The sequence below is a fragment of the Varanus komodoensis genome, unplaced genomic scaffold (genome assembly GCF_004798865.1).
Source record: "Varanus komodoensis strain SLA01 unplaced genomic scaffold, ASM479886v1 scaffold3, whole genome shotgun sequence".
Classification (NCBI taxonomy): domain Eukaryota; kingdom Metazoa; phylum Chordata; class Lepidosauria; order Squamata; family Varanidae; genus Varanus; species Varanus komodoensis.
This window is the reverse complement of record NW_025335761.1, coordinates 20,038,850-20,054,762: the sequence shown is the minus strand read 5'-3', so window position 1 is coordinate 20,054,762 and position 15,913 is coordinate 20,038,850. Positions and strand designations below refer to the sequence as shown.

At 41.5% G+C, this 15,913-nt stretch overlaps 1 protein-coding gene across 1 annotated transcript in view; it reads left to right on the top strand.

Moving 5' to 3' along the window:
* Positions 1-15,913, top strand: part of TYRO3 (TYRO3 protein tyrosine kinase) — a 69,391-nt gene that overhangs the window by 18,376 nt on the left and 35,102 nt on the right. Inside the window, exons 4-6 of the mRNA XM_044437033.1 lie at positions 6,602-6,772; positions 9,783-9,869; positions 14,612-14,727. Of these exons, the coding sequence (XP_044292968.1) occupies positions 6,602-6,772; positions 9,783-9,869; positions 14,612-14,727 (374 nt within the window). The remainder of the gene's footprint in view (positions 1-6,601; positions 6,773-9,782; positions 9,870-14,611; positions 14,728-15,913) is intronic.

Sequence of the window (15,913 nt, the reverse complement as noted above, 5' to 3'; positions counted from 1 at the left end):
TCCTAGATCAGCATTCTCCAAAACGGCACCCTCTAAATCAGCCCCAACCACTGGCCGTACTCACTGGCATTCATGAATGTTGCAGACCAAAATATCTGGATGGCACCAGCTTGGGGAATTCTACTAGCCAGACAGAGATTAAATCTTTTTTAGTCCAGCAGGCATTCATATAGCCTGTTCTACAGAGAATTAAGGGATTTGGAGAACAGTATTTTGTTCAAAGACATCACTTTCAGTCCAAGTCTAATGTAAGGACAAGAAGGGAGAGTGGGAGCCTAGAAGTTGTCCATTTAACACCTGGGCTGCATACATGGCTTACCTGGTCCCAGTTTTCCTTACTATGATAAGATGCACTGTGTTTCTGTTTAAATCATAGTGTTAACTTTTAAATTTGCATCTATTGTATAAATTAGCAGGTGGGTATTTTATGCATATCTGTGCCCTCGTTTTTGATGATAGATTTCCTATTTTGTCACAATATCTAATGGCTACCCTATTCAGGGTGAAATTTAACTTCAATCACTTGATAAATAGGAATACTGAAGAATGTATCTTATCCAGTTTTCCCTTATATTATCTGATATTAAGAACATATGCTCATAAGAAAATCCATGCTGGATCAGACCAAAGGTTAATCCAGCCCAGCACTCTGTTCACATGGTGACAAATGAACTATCCGCGGGATCCCTTAAGCAGGGTGGGTACAAGAGTTCCTCTTCCGATGATGGAGACAGCACACAGACAACAAGGCTAGCAGCCACTGATAGCCTCCTCCTCCATGAATTTGTCCAGCCCCTTTCCAAGGCCATCCAAACTGGTGGCAATCACTACTTTCTGTGGCTGTGAATTCTGCAGTTTAACTGTTTTCTGTGTGAAGGACTATTGTCCTAAATCTCCCACTAATCAGCTTCATGGGATGACCTTGGGTTCTGGTAATTTGGGAGAGGGAGAACTATGTGAGACCCCACTAGTTTATTCCTCAGGAGAAATTACTATACATTCCCATTCTTTTTTCTGGTCTTTAACCAGGTACTGATCCATAAAAGGACCCTTACTCTTATTCCCTGGCTGCTTAGTTTGCTCAGAAGTCTTTGGTGAGGGACTTTGTCAAAAGCCCATTTGGAAATCCAAGTAAATAATGTCAACCAGATTGCCCCATCCATGTGCTTATTGACACTCTCAAAGAACTCCAATAGATTAGTGAGACAGGACCTGTCTTTGTGGAAATCATGTAGATTCTTTTTCAGCAGGGCTTATCCCTCTATGTTCTTGGTTGCAAAGTAGCACCAATGAGTTAGTAATCCACGATTCTTCTGCTTCTGTGCTTTGTCTGGAATGTTGCAATGTATAGTTGGTCCCAATATGGCAATTTATGTCTTTCCCCCCTTAATTTTACAGACAGATGCACTAATGAAATTACTGTTCACTAAGAAATCTTGATGTGATGGCATGGTCATATCAGTACTCCTTTTTGAGTAGTAAATGTCCATAGTTAATATTGTGAACTGATAATTCAGTTGCAATAAAATGAATTTAAAGAGATAACTTGGCAAACTGCACATACACATATTCCAAAATTAAATTTTAGAAATTGTCCAGGTTCAGCTGAAAGACATGCAGGATACAGCTTGGGGTGTAATCGGTGTACAAACTGACTGGTACTGGAATGTGAATACAATTATCAGGTCTAGTAGCTATTGATAGATTTATCCTTCCTGAATTTGTCTAATTCCCCCTTAAATTCATCCATTTTGGTGGTCCAGACTACATCATGTGGTAGCAGCATAAAATCCTTTTATATTGCAGAATAGCAAACATTCATAAAGGTAAAGGTTTCCCCTTGACATTAAGTCCAGTCATGCCTGACTCTAGGGGCGGTGCTCATCTCCGTTTCCTAGCCGAGGGAGCCAATGTTTGTCCACAGACCATCTCCATGGTCATGTGGCCGACATGACTAAACACTGAAGCGCACGGAACGCTGTTACCTGCCCACCGAAGGGGTACCTTTTTATCTACTTGCATTTGCATGCTTTCGAAACATTCATAAATAGCTTTAAAACCATGCTATAACATTGCTAATGTACAAAGGTTGTTGCAGTCTCCTTAAGAGCTGCGTGGATTTGGGTGTGTCAAACTTTCTGTACAAAAAGGCTTCAACGGACTTTGGCAGCTTCTGGCACACTACAAATATAGCTTATTCAGGAGTTTACTTAGCTTAAACATTCTGTTTTTGTAACCTGAAATGTAAAGGTCAAAACATACTGCTTTTACTTCACAAAACATCCGGAGGGCTATTGCGTTTGGCAGTATGAGATGATTCTGATTTAGCAATTAAAACAAAATAAGCTTATTAAATTGATTCCAGTCATTGGAACAAGATACTATCTTTTGCAAAACAAATGTTTGCTACCTGGAAAAGTCACACAGTAAGAACCAGAGTGGAGATTATCTGACAGCATTATTTGGAGTTTTGTAAATGGAAAGCAGCCATGAAAGTAGTGAGAGAAGGAGCTGCTCACTCTTGGATGGCTTGTGCGTTCAGATCCCACCCCCCACCCCCAACACACACACACACACACACACACACACACTCCCACTCCCACTGGTGGCTTTCTACTTGCTTGTGAAAAGACAAAGAGATGCGCCTACCTTTTTCTCCTGAGGGCAGAAAAGCAGCTTGGGGAGAAGCTGAGTGGAAAAGCAGCTATTCTTGAATTTTCTAAGTTATCTAACAGCTGATGGGGGTTTCTGATGCTTTAACAGGTCTGTCATTAAGTCCTGTTTTAGTTGGCAGAGTTTTTAAAAACTATTTTAAAATGTGGTACCAAAATTTTTAATGGCTTTTATTATATCATGGTCCTGCTTAGCTAATGTTATAAACTGTCCAGAGACCTTTAGCTGTTGGACAGAATAGAGCTTAGAGAAATAGTAGTAAGATAATACTGTTGAGCACAGCTCAAACGTGCAGATTCCTGCATCTGCTTTTCATTGCATAATAATTTTAAAACGTATGAGATGTTTTCATGTTTCTCTTGTGTGACATCCAGTTTGGCCCTGACTTGTTATCCTTTCAGGAATCAAATAACAAATTTGTGCCACATTTGCACCAAGCCTGAGCTATTGGGACTTTGTCTAAGGTGACCTGAGAGGCTTGAACCAGGGCTGGGGGTACCATGGTCTGCAATTTATGCAATTAGCCACTACACAGTAGTCTCCCTTTTAGTGCAGGAAGATGTAACCTTTTTGATGACAAAAAAGTTTGTGCGAGAGATGATCACAGTTGTACTGCATGTTTTTATTTACAGTAATAAAGAAAATTATGATAAATAGATAACGCATGAAATGGCATGAGCATGGAGCATATGCTCCGTGGGATGGCCACTGTGTGTGAAGCTTAAGTTTAATTTCCTTTTGGCAAAATAGCTAACTCAGCCCTCCCTCACTGTGCTGGACTACAACTTCTCACATGGCCATGCTGCTTGGGGTTGATTGGGCTGTGGTCCAGCACAGCTGGAGGGCACCCAGTCGGGCAAAGCTGTAACAATTCAAAGTGAAGTTGTTTTTCAGTTAAACATTTCCAGGTACTTATGATGCATAATAGGAAGCTTGCCATATATTGAATGCGGGAGATTATTAGAATAGGAGCTGAACATCAAAAAGTGTATTTCGAAGTCTTTTTAAAGATCTTGTTCTCTGATGACAGGTGCATCAAATATGTTTGTTCAGGACATGATCTTAGATGGAAAAAGGCCTACAGCGCCCAGCATGCTCCAACCTTATTCTCTGTGTGAACTGGCATAGCATCGCACATTTAGAGTCTCTTATTTAACCCTGATATTAACAGCAGCGCATAGGGTTTGTCACTAGGGTTTGCTGTGTGGCGATATTGATAGTACTTAATCTGAACACTCTGGAGTTCCTATTCTAATTAGTACTCAGGAAGGCCTTGTTACCTAGCTATGTTTATCCAGGAGATGTGGACTTTGCCATATTCTTCTGTGCCTTCTTGTCAAGATTTGTCTATTGCAGAGAAGTGTACATTGGGCTGGACCTGAGGTCAGCCCTGAAGGAAAGACCTGGGGCAGGAACAATGGCTTTTTTCTTTGAAAGAGATGTCACAAGAGCCAATAACAAAGATTGTCTTTTGAGGATCACAGAAAGTTAGAACTAGCCTTTCCAGTTCTGTGCATTTGAGGGCCTTTCCCTTATTAATTCTGTGATATCACACACAATTAGTTTACATGATGGAGATATTTGTATATGATCAATCAGTAGTTAATCAGAGGTCAGGGGACCTGAAAGCAAGGGCAAGTGTTCCTACACAGTAAGGGCTTTTGTTTTGCTTTCTTTCATTGGGTTCTGATGTCACTGTGTAAATATCGTCTTGTGGCAATATCCAGCCAAAGTTAAGCATTCTTAAGTTGCGCTGATTTCAGTTGGGCTAGGCATGTGCTTCATTTTTCTGCTTAAAAAAGCTTAACAATGGTTGTGATGTCCATAGTTATTATCCAAGCCAATTGGTGGATAGAATTCATTGCAAAGAGGCACTGGAATAAAACAAAAGAGCAAGCAAGCGGATTTTGGTAGACTATTCCTGCAATCTTTGTGAACAAAAGCCAATTCAGGATAAACGCCTACAATTTCAGCATCATGAACAACCTGAAAGACAAAGACAAGTGATGGTGGAGGGAGCAAAGACACTCATCTGAACTTCAGCATTTTGTAATTCAAATTTGGACATAGGTAGGTAGGCTCATAGCATAGCTATGCCATTCACAGTGGAATTCATTTTTTCCAGTTTTTTTAATCTGTTTTGAAAAGCAAAATTAACATTATAAGTCAATATAAGTATATTCTGAGCTATGAGGTACATACTTAAAATTGGATATTGGTGAAATGTCACAGCATAAGATTCACATTCGTAATTTAGCAACATTTTTCTATATTGCCTCAGCTCTAAATGTTCTCTTTAGCGTCTGTCCATTCCTCCACCCTCTGGGTTATCCTGGAATGTGGCGAAATCTACCCCCCAAACTTTTGGGAAAAACAATGTAGGATGTGCATTCTATTTTTCATTTTTGGTTTAGAGTACAATCCTGGGCATGTTTAGACAGAGAAAAGTCCTACAACTCCCAACATTCTCCAACCAGCATGTTTAGACGGGGAGAGGGGATACCTACTATTCTCAGTATGTTGGTTGAAGAATGTTGGGAGTTGCAATCTTTTTTGCTTTTAAAACATGCATTGGATTCTACTCTTAATTAAGTCTTTATGTTTAGAATAAGATACAGTAGCAGGTTCAGCCTGGCTCTTTGAATCCAGTTTTAATATACAGTTAAACACCCCTGAGGAAAGGTGTTCAAAGTTTGAACAGGGCAAGATAGTATAATTTCTAATTTAGGTGTTATTAAATGTGAGTTGCTAATGAATGTCTTGGTATATTATTATTTCTCAGATTTATTTACTCCTTTAAAGTCATGCTCTCTAAGTAGTCAGCAATAAAACAGTAAAGTTACAATACAAAATAGTGATTGCACAACAGTAAAACAAGGCAAGATACTCACCTAGTAGGCTACTTTGAATACAAATAGTTTCATGCACTAGTCCAGCTATGGAGTTTATATGCTGGGGAAGCCGCCTTCCATGCACCTATCTCTGGGAACTGTGTATCTAAATGGATGCTGTGTGTGTTTCCCCAGGTCAATCCAGTAGCCAGATGTCTCTCATGTAACCTCTTAACAATTTGCCATGCTTTCGGAGAGGGAGTGGAGAGCTGGATTCAGTTCTCCCCATTACTTTCCTTTCTCCACAATACCATTAATTGATGGGATTCCAGCTTTTTACAGGGGGCTGGGCATGTACAACCCCAGCTGTTCTGAACAGGTGGGACCTCTGACCAATAATGTCAGAATTCCATCACAAAATCTGCTCCTATTCCACTAGCATCTAGTTATTGTTATTTATTTTAGTTATTGTTATTAGTTTGCTAGTTATTGTTATTTATTTTTTAGTAAATATAAATAGTGCAGAACCAAATTAATTGGTTTTAATTGTGCAGCCAGGGTGTTTCCGGATTTTAATTGTATTTTGTATCATGTTTATTTATGTGAGCCGTCCCGAGGCTATAAGCGATGGGACGGCATACAAAAACTCTAAATAAATAAATAATAATAAATAAATAAAAGTACAGAACAAAATTATTTCTGCATATAAATAGGGATGGTCTGTTGGAAGCTTTATATAAGATAAAGGGCAAAGATATACTGCAAGTTAAGTTGTTAATAATAAACTATTATGAAAGAATTAAATGGAATTGTTCTCACTGATCAGGATGAAAGCTCTGCCACTTTTAGCTTTTATAGTGTGGTGTAGTGGCTAAGAGCATGGGACTGGGACTCAGACGATCTGGGTTCTAGTCCCCACTCAGCCATGGAGCCAACTGGGTGACTTTGGGCCAGTCACAAAGTCTCAGCCCAACCTACCTCACAGGGTTGTTGCTTTGGGGATAAGATGGAGGAGGAGATAAAAGCTGCCTTGAGCCCTTTGTAGGAAAAAGGCTGGATATAAATAGAAAATAAATAAAAAATATTTTGTTTTTAAGGTGTTCCTTACTTCACCATTGAGCCAGAAGATCTGTCGGTCATCCCTAACACTCCTTTTCACATGTACTGTGCTGCAGCTGGCCCGCCTGAGCCAGTGACCATCGTCTGGTGGATGGGTGACTCCAGAGTGGGGCTCCCTGATATCTCCCCCTCCACCCTAAATGTGTCAGGTAAGGCTCCCCTTAGGATGAATAAAAGTCATCAGCAAGGAGTGGGATGACTGAGGAAGAGATGATAAAAACACCACCAGCATCATGTTGCTGTGATTATGTGAGATTGTTTCTGTGGTATGTTCCAAGGCTAAAAAGCAGCTGGAAGTGATGAGTATCCATTATGCAGTGATCAAATAGGCATTTGTGTAAAATGTCCATGGAACTTTGAGGTGCGAGCTAGTTTATTTAGGAGCAAATATACCTTCTGAAAAACTTGTACCCAGTCAGTAAAGGTACACTTCCTACCTAGAGTATATCCTTGGTTATAAAATTTATTCCTATAAATTTAATTTTATCCACATGGCTTACAGAGTATAATAGCTTGAGTTGTTCTGAATGCTTCCATCTCTTCTAAAGAGGCAAAAGGCCATTTATTTATTTAAAATATTTATATGCTGCCTACTCTACCTATGGCAACTCTAGGCAGTTCACACTAGTTCACACTTCCTCCTCTTGATACTCTCCAGATCTGTTCGACTATAACTCCCATCATTCCCCTAGGAATATGTCATTGAACACATCAGAGGGGCTTGGGGAAACCTGCCCTGAAAAATAATAGAACAAAGACAAAATGGATACAGGAAAGGATATTTACCATAGAACTACATGCTAGACGAATCATTTGTTTGTTGGTTAGAACTTCAAGACAAAAACTGAAGGACTTTATGAAACAAACTTACCAAGAAAAATGATCAGTGGAGCAGTGGGAGTGGGTTGAAAATAGAAAATAAAAAAACAAGCCAGCTCATTCTGGTATGATGAAAACTATATCCTCAGTAGTATCCCATATAGATATACCAAGGGCATCAAAACAAAGCAAAACAGCTACAACTCCTCTTTCGCCTTCTCTCACTGGTTGTGTCCCACTTTAGCATGATGCCAATACAGAACCCAGGGTGGAATAAATAATAAATTGTCTGTGCTGGAATCTGTGCTTTCCTCTATATTTCCCTCTCTATAGTATTCCATAGGCTTTGCATATAGATGCTCATCTCTGGAGGGAAGAGGAAGGATCAGAGGTGAACCTGTGTATGCTATCACTAGATAACAGTTCCAGAAACATGCAAAGACAGGAATTTGCATGAGGGATGGAATGAAAAATTAGTTTGGGCAGGAAATGCACCAGAATGGGTAAAGTTGTGTTGCCGAACTCAGCCAGTCAACAGCTAGGGCAAACCCGGGTGGACCCCAGACCTGAGTCAAAACGAGTCTGTGACAAGACTTAGAGCCAAAACCAGCTTTATTCTAGTGCACAATAGAATAAAGGGAGACAAAAGGGGATGTGCAGCCCAATGCAATGTAACTGGTGTTTTAACTGTGTGGCCTCCCTCTGGCCAACTATTCTTGGGGACTTCCTCTGGCCAACTACTTCTGGGGTGTTTTGGGGTGCTGCAATTGGCAACAGCTGTAATAAACTTGGAAGAGGGCTGGTGGGACCAGAATTTGATGAGCTGACTTAATCATATTCACAATACAGATCACACGTTCTTTAGAGCAGAGTATGCTTCTGTCTGCACCTGGTAAACAGGGAGAGTGTGTTGGGTGTTACCACAGTCGAAAAGAGCAATAATCATACGAGCGTTGCTTGATCTCTTGTCAGCTAGAATATATCACCTTGTGGTTTCATAAGGAGGTTTTTAAGTTTATCTTGTCATCATTCCATTAATCTTTTGATCTTCTACTCCTGCTTGTCATCTTCATTTTCAGTAAAGATATACAAGTCTACTTCAGACAATTGTTGACAGTACATCATATTTCTAAACTGCAGGCTCATGGTTCAGGCCCGGGTGTATAATGCCTGAACCAAGCATTATGAAGCCAGCTAAAGCTCAAAAAAAACCTGCAGAAAGTAATTTCCTTGGGCAGCTTTACCAAAGGTGGCTTTATTCAATTTTAAAAAAATAATTGAAGAGTCGCTGCTTAATTTCTTCAGATGTAATATCACAAGAGATTGCACCAAAAAAGGCAATGTGTAAAGCATTGAAAAATAAACAGAAAGATTATTCAAAGTATCTGTAGTCCTCAAAGCTTAAGGATCCAGTTTTCAGTAAACTAGGATTCTGTACTTCCTGTGAGCAGGCCATAATGCTGAGTGAGATGATATTCTGTGGTGAGGGAAATCACTAATGGCGCAGAGGCCAGAGGGTTTGTTCCTTATTGCCTTGTCTCTTAGGGGACAAAGTAAACGTTCCAATAGACATTCCTCTTCTGGTTGAGTAGCCTTTTGTCCTGTTTTCTCTTATCATAAATAGGCATATGAGTACTAGGACAAAATGCTGTTCATCAGGTGCCCCTGTTTGGGCCACATGGAGCACAGCAGTACTTACCACAGAGACAAGCCCACTGGTTTGGTGACCACAGGTTAAGTTATTCCCTTACAGCTTGGTTACTGCATATTGATTTTATTAATCAAGCATTGTCTGCATCTTTGGCTTCAGAGATGCCTGTCATTTTAATGAAGGTTGTGGATATAATTCAACAATAGCTCAAGACCCTGGTCAGGCCGGAAGCCCCATCTCCCCAGGCACTGCGCAAACATAGGAATGGAGTGTACACAAGCCTTGACTTGAGTGCAGGGAACAATGGGGAGCGTCCAGGCAAGGACAGCAGTGAGCTCACAACAATGCGAGAGAGCGAAGAGCCTAACACTGCCTGCCGGCCTGCTTAGCAAAGTCCCTTCCCCCGCCTCCCTTTTCATGAATTGCAGAACAAGCCGCACCATGAGCTCCTCTTTGCCACATTCTTCCTGTTGTATAAAAAGCCATTGACATGGTAATTACACTCCAGTGCACGTGAGTTTGATCTGCTTCCAGTTCAGCCCCCAAAGTTGCATACATAGAGTCTGAGCTCTGTGTCAAACATAATTGAAATTCTGCTTGTGGTTGAAGCTGAGGGATTATATAGCAGTTTTATGTGCGGCTTTCTTAAACGAAAATTCCTTTCTCCTTTTTTCTTGGCTGGTCTCCAGGTATTAATCAAAGCACAGTTTTTTCCTGCGAAGCCCATAACATAAAGGGACTGTCTTCATCTCGGACGGCAACAGTGCAGATTAAAGGTGAGAGAGCATTCCTTGCACTTCCAGAGGCAAAAAACACATGGAGGGAAAAGAACCAAAAGCAGGACAAGAGAAGCTAAAATAGTTCTTTTACCCTCCCTCCTCCCACACACACTCACTCACAGAAGACTTCTGAGCTTCTTTCCAACAGTGCCTGCTCCATGCTCTCAGCAGATGAAATAATGTGTTGTGCTTCCTGTTTGATATGCAGGCCCATTCCTCTGCAGTGAAATTTGCCATTCCATGCAAGATACAATTGGTTCAAGAAGGGAAGGTGATGCAAGATACCAGATTTTCCTTGAAAAGGATTGGGTCAGGTTATCAGAGCCGTTTGTGAACAGAAAGGGCTGCTGTGATGTTATCAGGCAGAGGCTAAATTTATTTATTTATTAAAACATTTTTATGCCTCCCCATTCGCCGAAGCCTCGGGGCGGCTTACAACAATAAATTAAAATAATTATAATCTTAAATTAAAAATATAAACATTAGATTAAAATACAAAAATAGGGATCTCTTCCTTTTCAGCACACATAGACTGGGTTTTTGAACCCCAATCCTCTTTCACCACTCTTTTGTGCTAATAGACTGGCATCTCATTAGCAGCTGAAAACAGGAGGAAGCCAATTACCACTGGGGCAATTAAATTTTGGGAATCTTATGGCTGTGTGAATTTCTTTTGTCTGTTCAGCATCAAAACTCTCATTTAATAATTTTTGCTAATTCAACTATTTCTATTCTTGTATTGCATGTCTTCCTCCCAAGAAATGAAAGCAAGTTAGAAAGAAATGAAAGGGCTGGCCAGGAGGAATTCAAACCCTCTCTATCAATGAAAATATACAGCTGAGTTTGTAATTAGTTGTTGATATCTGCAAGCAATACTGAATTGCTTTTATATGGATGCATTCCTGTGAAGAAATACTTCATTCATTTGAAAGGAAGGTTTTATTTTTTAAAAAGGGATCATATATCCAATTATGACTGCATTGTGCAGAATCTGATACCTAGTGCAGAATTTTGCACCCTGAGGATCTCAGCTGCCAGTATGTAATGAAATCCCAAGTGAAATCCCAAGATGCAAAGAGCAAATCTCCAGTTGGTAAAGGAATGGAGCTATTGTAGTACCTTCTCTTGCTATTTGTTCTGTAGCTTCATGGCTGGAATAAATTATGTTAAATAGCAAATACTCATTATTTCTGATGAGCAGAGGCTCCTAACAAAAACACTGACTCATGTTAGCTATGCACTGTTGCTTATGATGTTGAATGAACACAGCCAGTTGTTTGCACTCAGTGAGACAAGTTGTTTGGATTGCTGGACCAACCTTGAAGGAAGAGCTTTATAGATCCTGATGCCTCTCCCTTGGTTTTGGAGATCTGACTATCTTCAAGCTGCAGTCAGAGAATGATAGACAGGAGAGCACTACAGCCTAGAAAGTACTTTTGCCCTACAGAGTTGGCCTTACTAGCTCACTGAAGACCCAGATAACCGGTGGTATTGGAGGTGACATCAAAAACTGGTCGCTAGAGGTACTGGTTTGAGATCCTTTTCAGTGCTTTACACAAGGTCTGCAGCATGAAACCAATTCCATGAATGTGATTTGCAGAGGTCTCTAGAAGTTACTTGCTGCTGCTATCTCAAATATGTTTGCCCATAATGCACTCTGAAGGTTGTTCATCTGGTTTCAGTGATGGTTGTGCCCTGTACTTTGTGGACTGATGGACAGGCATGCATAGCAGAGGATGTTTATCTCCACTTGGTTCTTCTTGTGATCTTCCTTCGGGAATAAAATAGGATAAATGAAGCTATCTTATATTGTCAGCACATGGTTCCATCTACTTTAGTACCGTCTACTTTGCCATTTTAAAAATAAGTATTTCCCATGTTCCCTAGCAGTTGGTGTACACAGGCATACTGCCTCTATATGCAGTAGCATATAGCCATTGGGACTAGTAGCCACTGGTAGCCTTCTCCTCCATTGAGGTTGGTGGCCATCACTACATCTTGTTGTGAAAGCAGGGATTCTCATCTTCTGCTCCTCCCTCAAGCAATGCAGATCTTTAGGTAGTCCCCTGGGAAGATCAGGAGGTGATATTGCTCTCTCAGGCCATTGATCTTTGTTTGCTTCATGACTTGATGGCATGAAGTTCCAAGCTGGCTTCTGCTTCTCCTTGCATTCTTGTCGGAAGCTCTACAAGGTGAATTGCTGATTCAGTTTGAAAACAGTATCCTCGCCTATCATCAGAGCAGGCTGCTCAGGGAAATTTCCTGAACTAAACTGTTGGAGTCAACAGCTCCTGTCAGCTACGAAGCAGCCATTAAATGCTAGTGACTTTGGCTCACTAGTAGTCTGAAACATCTTGTGAACTGCACTTGTGCAGCTTGGTTAGAAGGAGGAAATCCTGCTACTTCTGCAGCAGGTGAAGCGAAGGTAGCTCAGTGGCTGAGCATGTACACTGCATGCAGAAGCTCCCAGCTGCAATCCTTGGCATCTCCTGTTACAAAAGAATCAGGTGGCAGGTGATGGGAAAGTCTTCTGCCAGGCATCCTGGGAAGCTGTTGGCATTATAGTGTACAGTACTGGGCTTGGTGAGCATTTCATTTGACCAGTGACCTGAGGTCCTTTTTAACAGGAGATGCCAGGAATTGAAACTGGCCTTCTACATGCAAAACTCTTAAGCTGTGGCCTCCTTTCCAGGAATTGGATGTTGTTGAAGTAGAGTTCTGGACCCAACCGCATTTTGGTCTGATCCAGTAGGGCCACTCTGGTAATCCTAGAAGGACAGTGCAGAATGGCTGCTGCCAGGCATAAGAGGTCTTTGCAACCAAACAGAACTGGAACTGATCCCACCTCTGTATTCAGGTTGGTGGCAAAGCATTTGACAGTTCAGAGCCTACTGAAAGGGCCTTTTCTTTCTTCTGCTGGATCTTCAGTTCCGTGCTATGGGGAGAAGTTGCCTAGGCTTCTCACTTACAGATACATTTGCAGTTCTTTGGAGTGGAGCTACTGCAAGTAAACAAAATGTGAGGGATTACTGTTCCGGAGAATGAGGGCGAGCAGATTAGGAGGAAGGATCTGACGGAAAGCGATAGCATTTGCCAGGCAAGGAGTGGGCGACCGTTTCAAGAGTCAGTGGCAGCATGAATGGAAGTGCTGAGCCAAGAGTGGGAGCAGGAGATGATGGGAGCAGCAAAGAGGTGGACTGGAGAGAACATATGGAGTGAGAAGATTGGGAGTAAATAAGAGGAAAGTGGGCCAGAGCAGTGGAAGGGGAGGGCAAACAGGGAGGAATGACATCTTTAAAAGAGACAACAAGCCAAGACATTGCAGATAGCTTTTTCAAACCAAAGGCTTGCACAGAAATATTGTTATGTCTCAAGTACATATCCACAGTATCTGGTGTAACAGATGCATGCACAATATCACAACACAAATAGGCTTCTGGTATGGGGGTCATGAGCAGTTCTTCCTCTCTCCATCCCAAACCCAGACATTCACACATTTTTTCTGTTTTATCACGTTGCTTTGTGTTCCCTTGTATTTCTTTCAGCCCATGTCTTGTTCAACCCCACCACCCAACATTATCCTGTTTCCATTAAGGTATAGGGAGAGATTCTGCACCTAACATTGTTCCTGAATGTTAAAAAATTGCAGGTAGCAGCTGCGACCAGGAGTGCTTTTTGCTCAGCTTTGCATGGCATGCCAACTTTATTTTTAATCTAGACAATTATGATTATGTCAAAGTTCCACAAACTCTGGTTTACTCATATACATTCTCCCTAGAGCATGGAAACTGTCTGAAAGTTTCAGTTGGTGCAAAATTATTTTGCACAATGTGGCACAGCCTTTTTCAGCCTGGTCTGCAACTTCTATCATTCCCAAACAGACATATCTGGGGATTATGGGCTCCAGGTTTGGGAATGCTAGTGTACAGGGTTTTGTTTTGAGTAGTCAGAAGTAAATTAGATGGGCTTCCAAATTCTTCAGGAAACTAAGGTGCCACAGTGGGCACTGTTTTTCAGGCTCTCCCTGGCAAAGCACTTTCAGTCTTTTTAGAGTAGAACTGGTACGTTTGAAGAAAGTGCTGTGAGAGGAATATGTGAAGTCACCAGGTCAAGTTTCATTTGTTGGTGGGTGCATTGTGACATAGGGATGGTTGTTCAGTAAGAGAAATGTGAAAAGCTGGGAGCATTTTTGAGTTTGCATTTCTCAGGGAAGCCTATTTTGTTAAATTGGGACCAACTTTCCTGGATCCATTTACTGTATGTGCTTGCTTGCTTGCTTGCTTGCTTGCTTGCTTGCTTGCTTGCTTGAAAAAATCTTGGTTCTCCCAATGATTAAATAGTAGTAAATGGAAAACAGTCTCAACTTGTCAGTTCCAAGTAAGGTATAACAATCTGGCACCAGCAGACCTCTGAAATAGATAGGCTTATGAAGGGGTTTAAGAAATTTAGTACAGCTCGTATCTCAGATTCCATAGCAGAATGATTGTGGAAATGCCTGTAACAAATGTTCTCTGTTTTCTATGTCTGTTTAATAACCCAACAGTGAATAAAGAGAATATATTATTCAGGGTTAAGTAGGGTTTATGATGTCATGAGCAAGCTTCCACTGTTCATACAAAGCTTAATTAGCACTCCTCAGGGGCCTTATCCAGGTTCTCACATGATCATATCCGCAGGCTTCTATCTAAATATCTGTTCAGTTCTGTAAATGCTAAACATTGTCCATCCTTCTGTTTCAGCTCTCCCCCTTCCACCTCTCAATGTGACAGTAACTCAGATCACCAGCACCAATGCCAGTATCAGTTGGCTACCAGGATTTGATGGTCGTTCCCCACTTCATTCTTGTACTGTTCAGGTATGTTTCATACATACATTTACCCACCTTCTAAACCAAATGGTCGGACCAAGGCAATGGGTAGGCAGCCTGGGGTTGCGCAGTTTCCATAAGCTTCATCCACCCTGACCAGTGCTCATGAATTATGGGGACTGGAGCTTGCAGGAATTGTACTCCAAAACAATCAGAAAACACCAAGTCAACAGCTATTTTGCTCCTTGGAGCACCTGATGCTTTCTGTGGCAGAACTTGTTTTGCCAACATTCTGAGGGCCTCCATTGTTCTTGGAAACGGAGCTGTGTACAGTCAGCATTACTTAAACAGATATTACTTATCTGACTATGGCACAAGCTGAGTGGATTGAAGAAAAACTAGAAACTTAGGAAGGTAGGCTTTCCATCGGAAGCTTGTCCAAAGTCCTGAAACTCTGCTTTGCTGTACAGTGAATAATAAGATGATATTCTACCCTGACCCCCACCTCTACCTCCCAAAATGGCTCAAGAGAATAGATTGTAACATGAACAATGCACACATGCCAAGGTGGGAGTGGGATTGTGCCTTGCGGTCTTGCACTCAGGACAGGTAACAAGAGGCTGTATGCACATTCTGATATATGCATGTGTCATACACATGTGACTACCTTCTCCAGTCAAACAGCCAAGTCCTATTTCTTTATTATGCAAACTACAAGCAAGCAGTGCCTCAGGCTACAGACAGGGTCCTCTTGTAGCCAAAAGAGACCAAAAGTTATTGGCAGGCTTTGCATAACTCAGTATCTCACAGGCTTCACATGGTTCCCCGAGTTGGAGCATCATGAAAACGAGTTGTCAGAAAATGGACACTATCTACTACTGCTTGCCCTTCTCAAACTGAGCAGGCTACCAGGTTCCACCCTCATGGTGGGTCTTTCCATGAGGCCACCTCCTGGCTATTAGTATTTTTGAGTGCCTTGTGACTCTGCCCTTCATTTTAATCTGATGCCTAACTCTTGGATATCATATTTTTACTATTCCCTTCTCTTCCTCATTATCAGCTTGAATCCCCATGAGTTCAGAGGGAGCAACTTTACTGTCCTTAGCCAACAGCTGGGTTTCCTCACTTGTGTCTCTGCTGTTCTCACCAGTCTCCTGCTCTCAAACCCTTGGGGACCCCATAACACCTTCCCCTTCCCTCTTTTTGTATGACACAATATAATTTCCCTACGCAA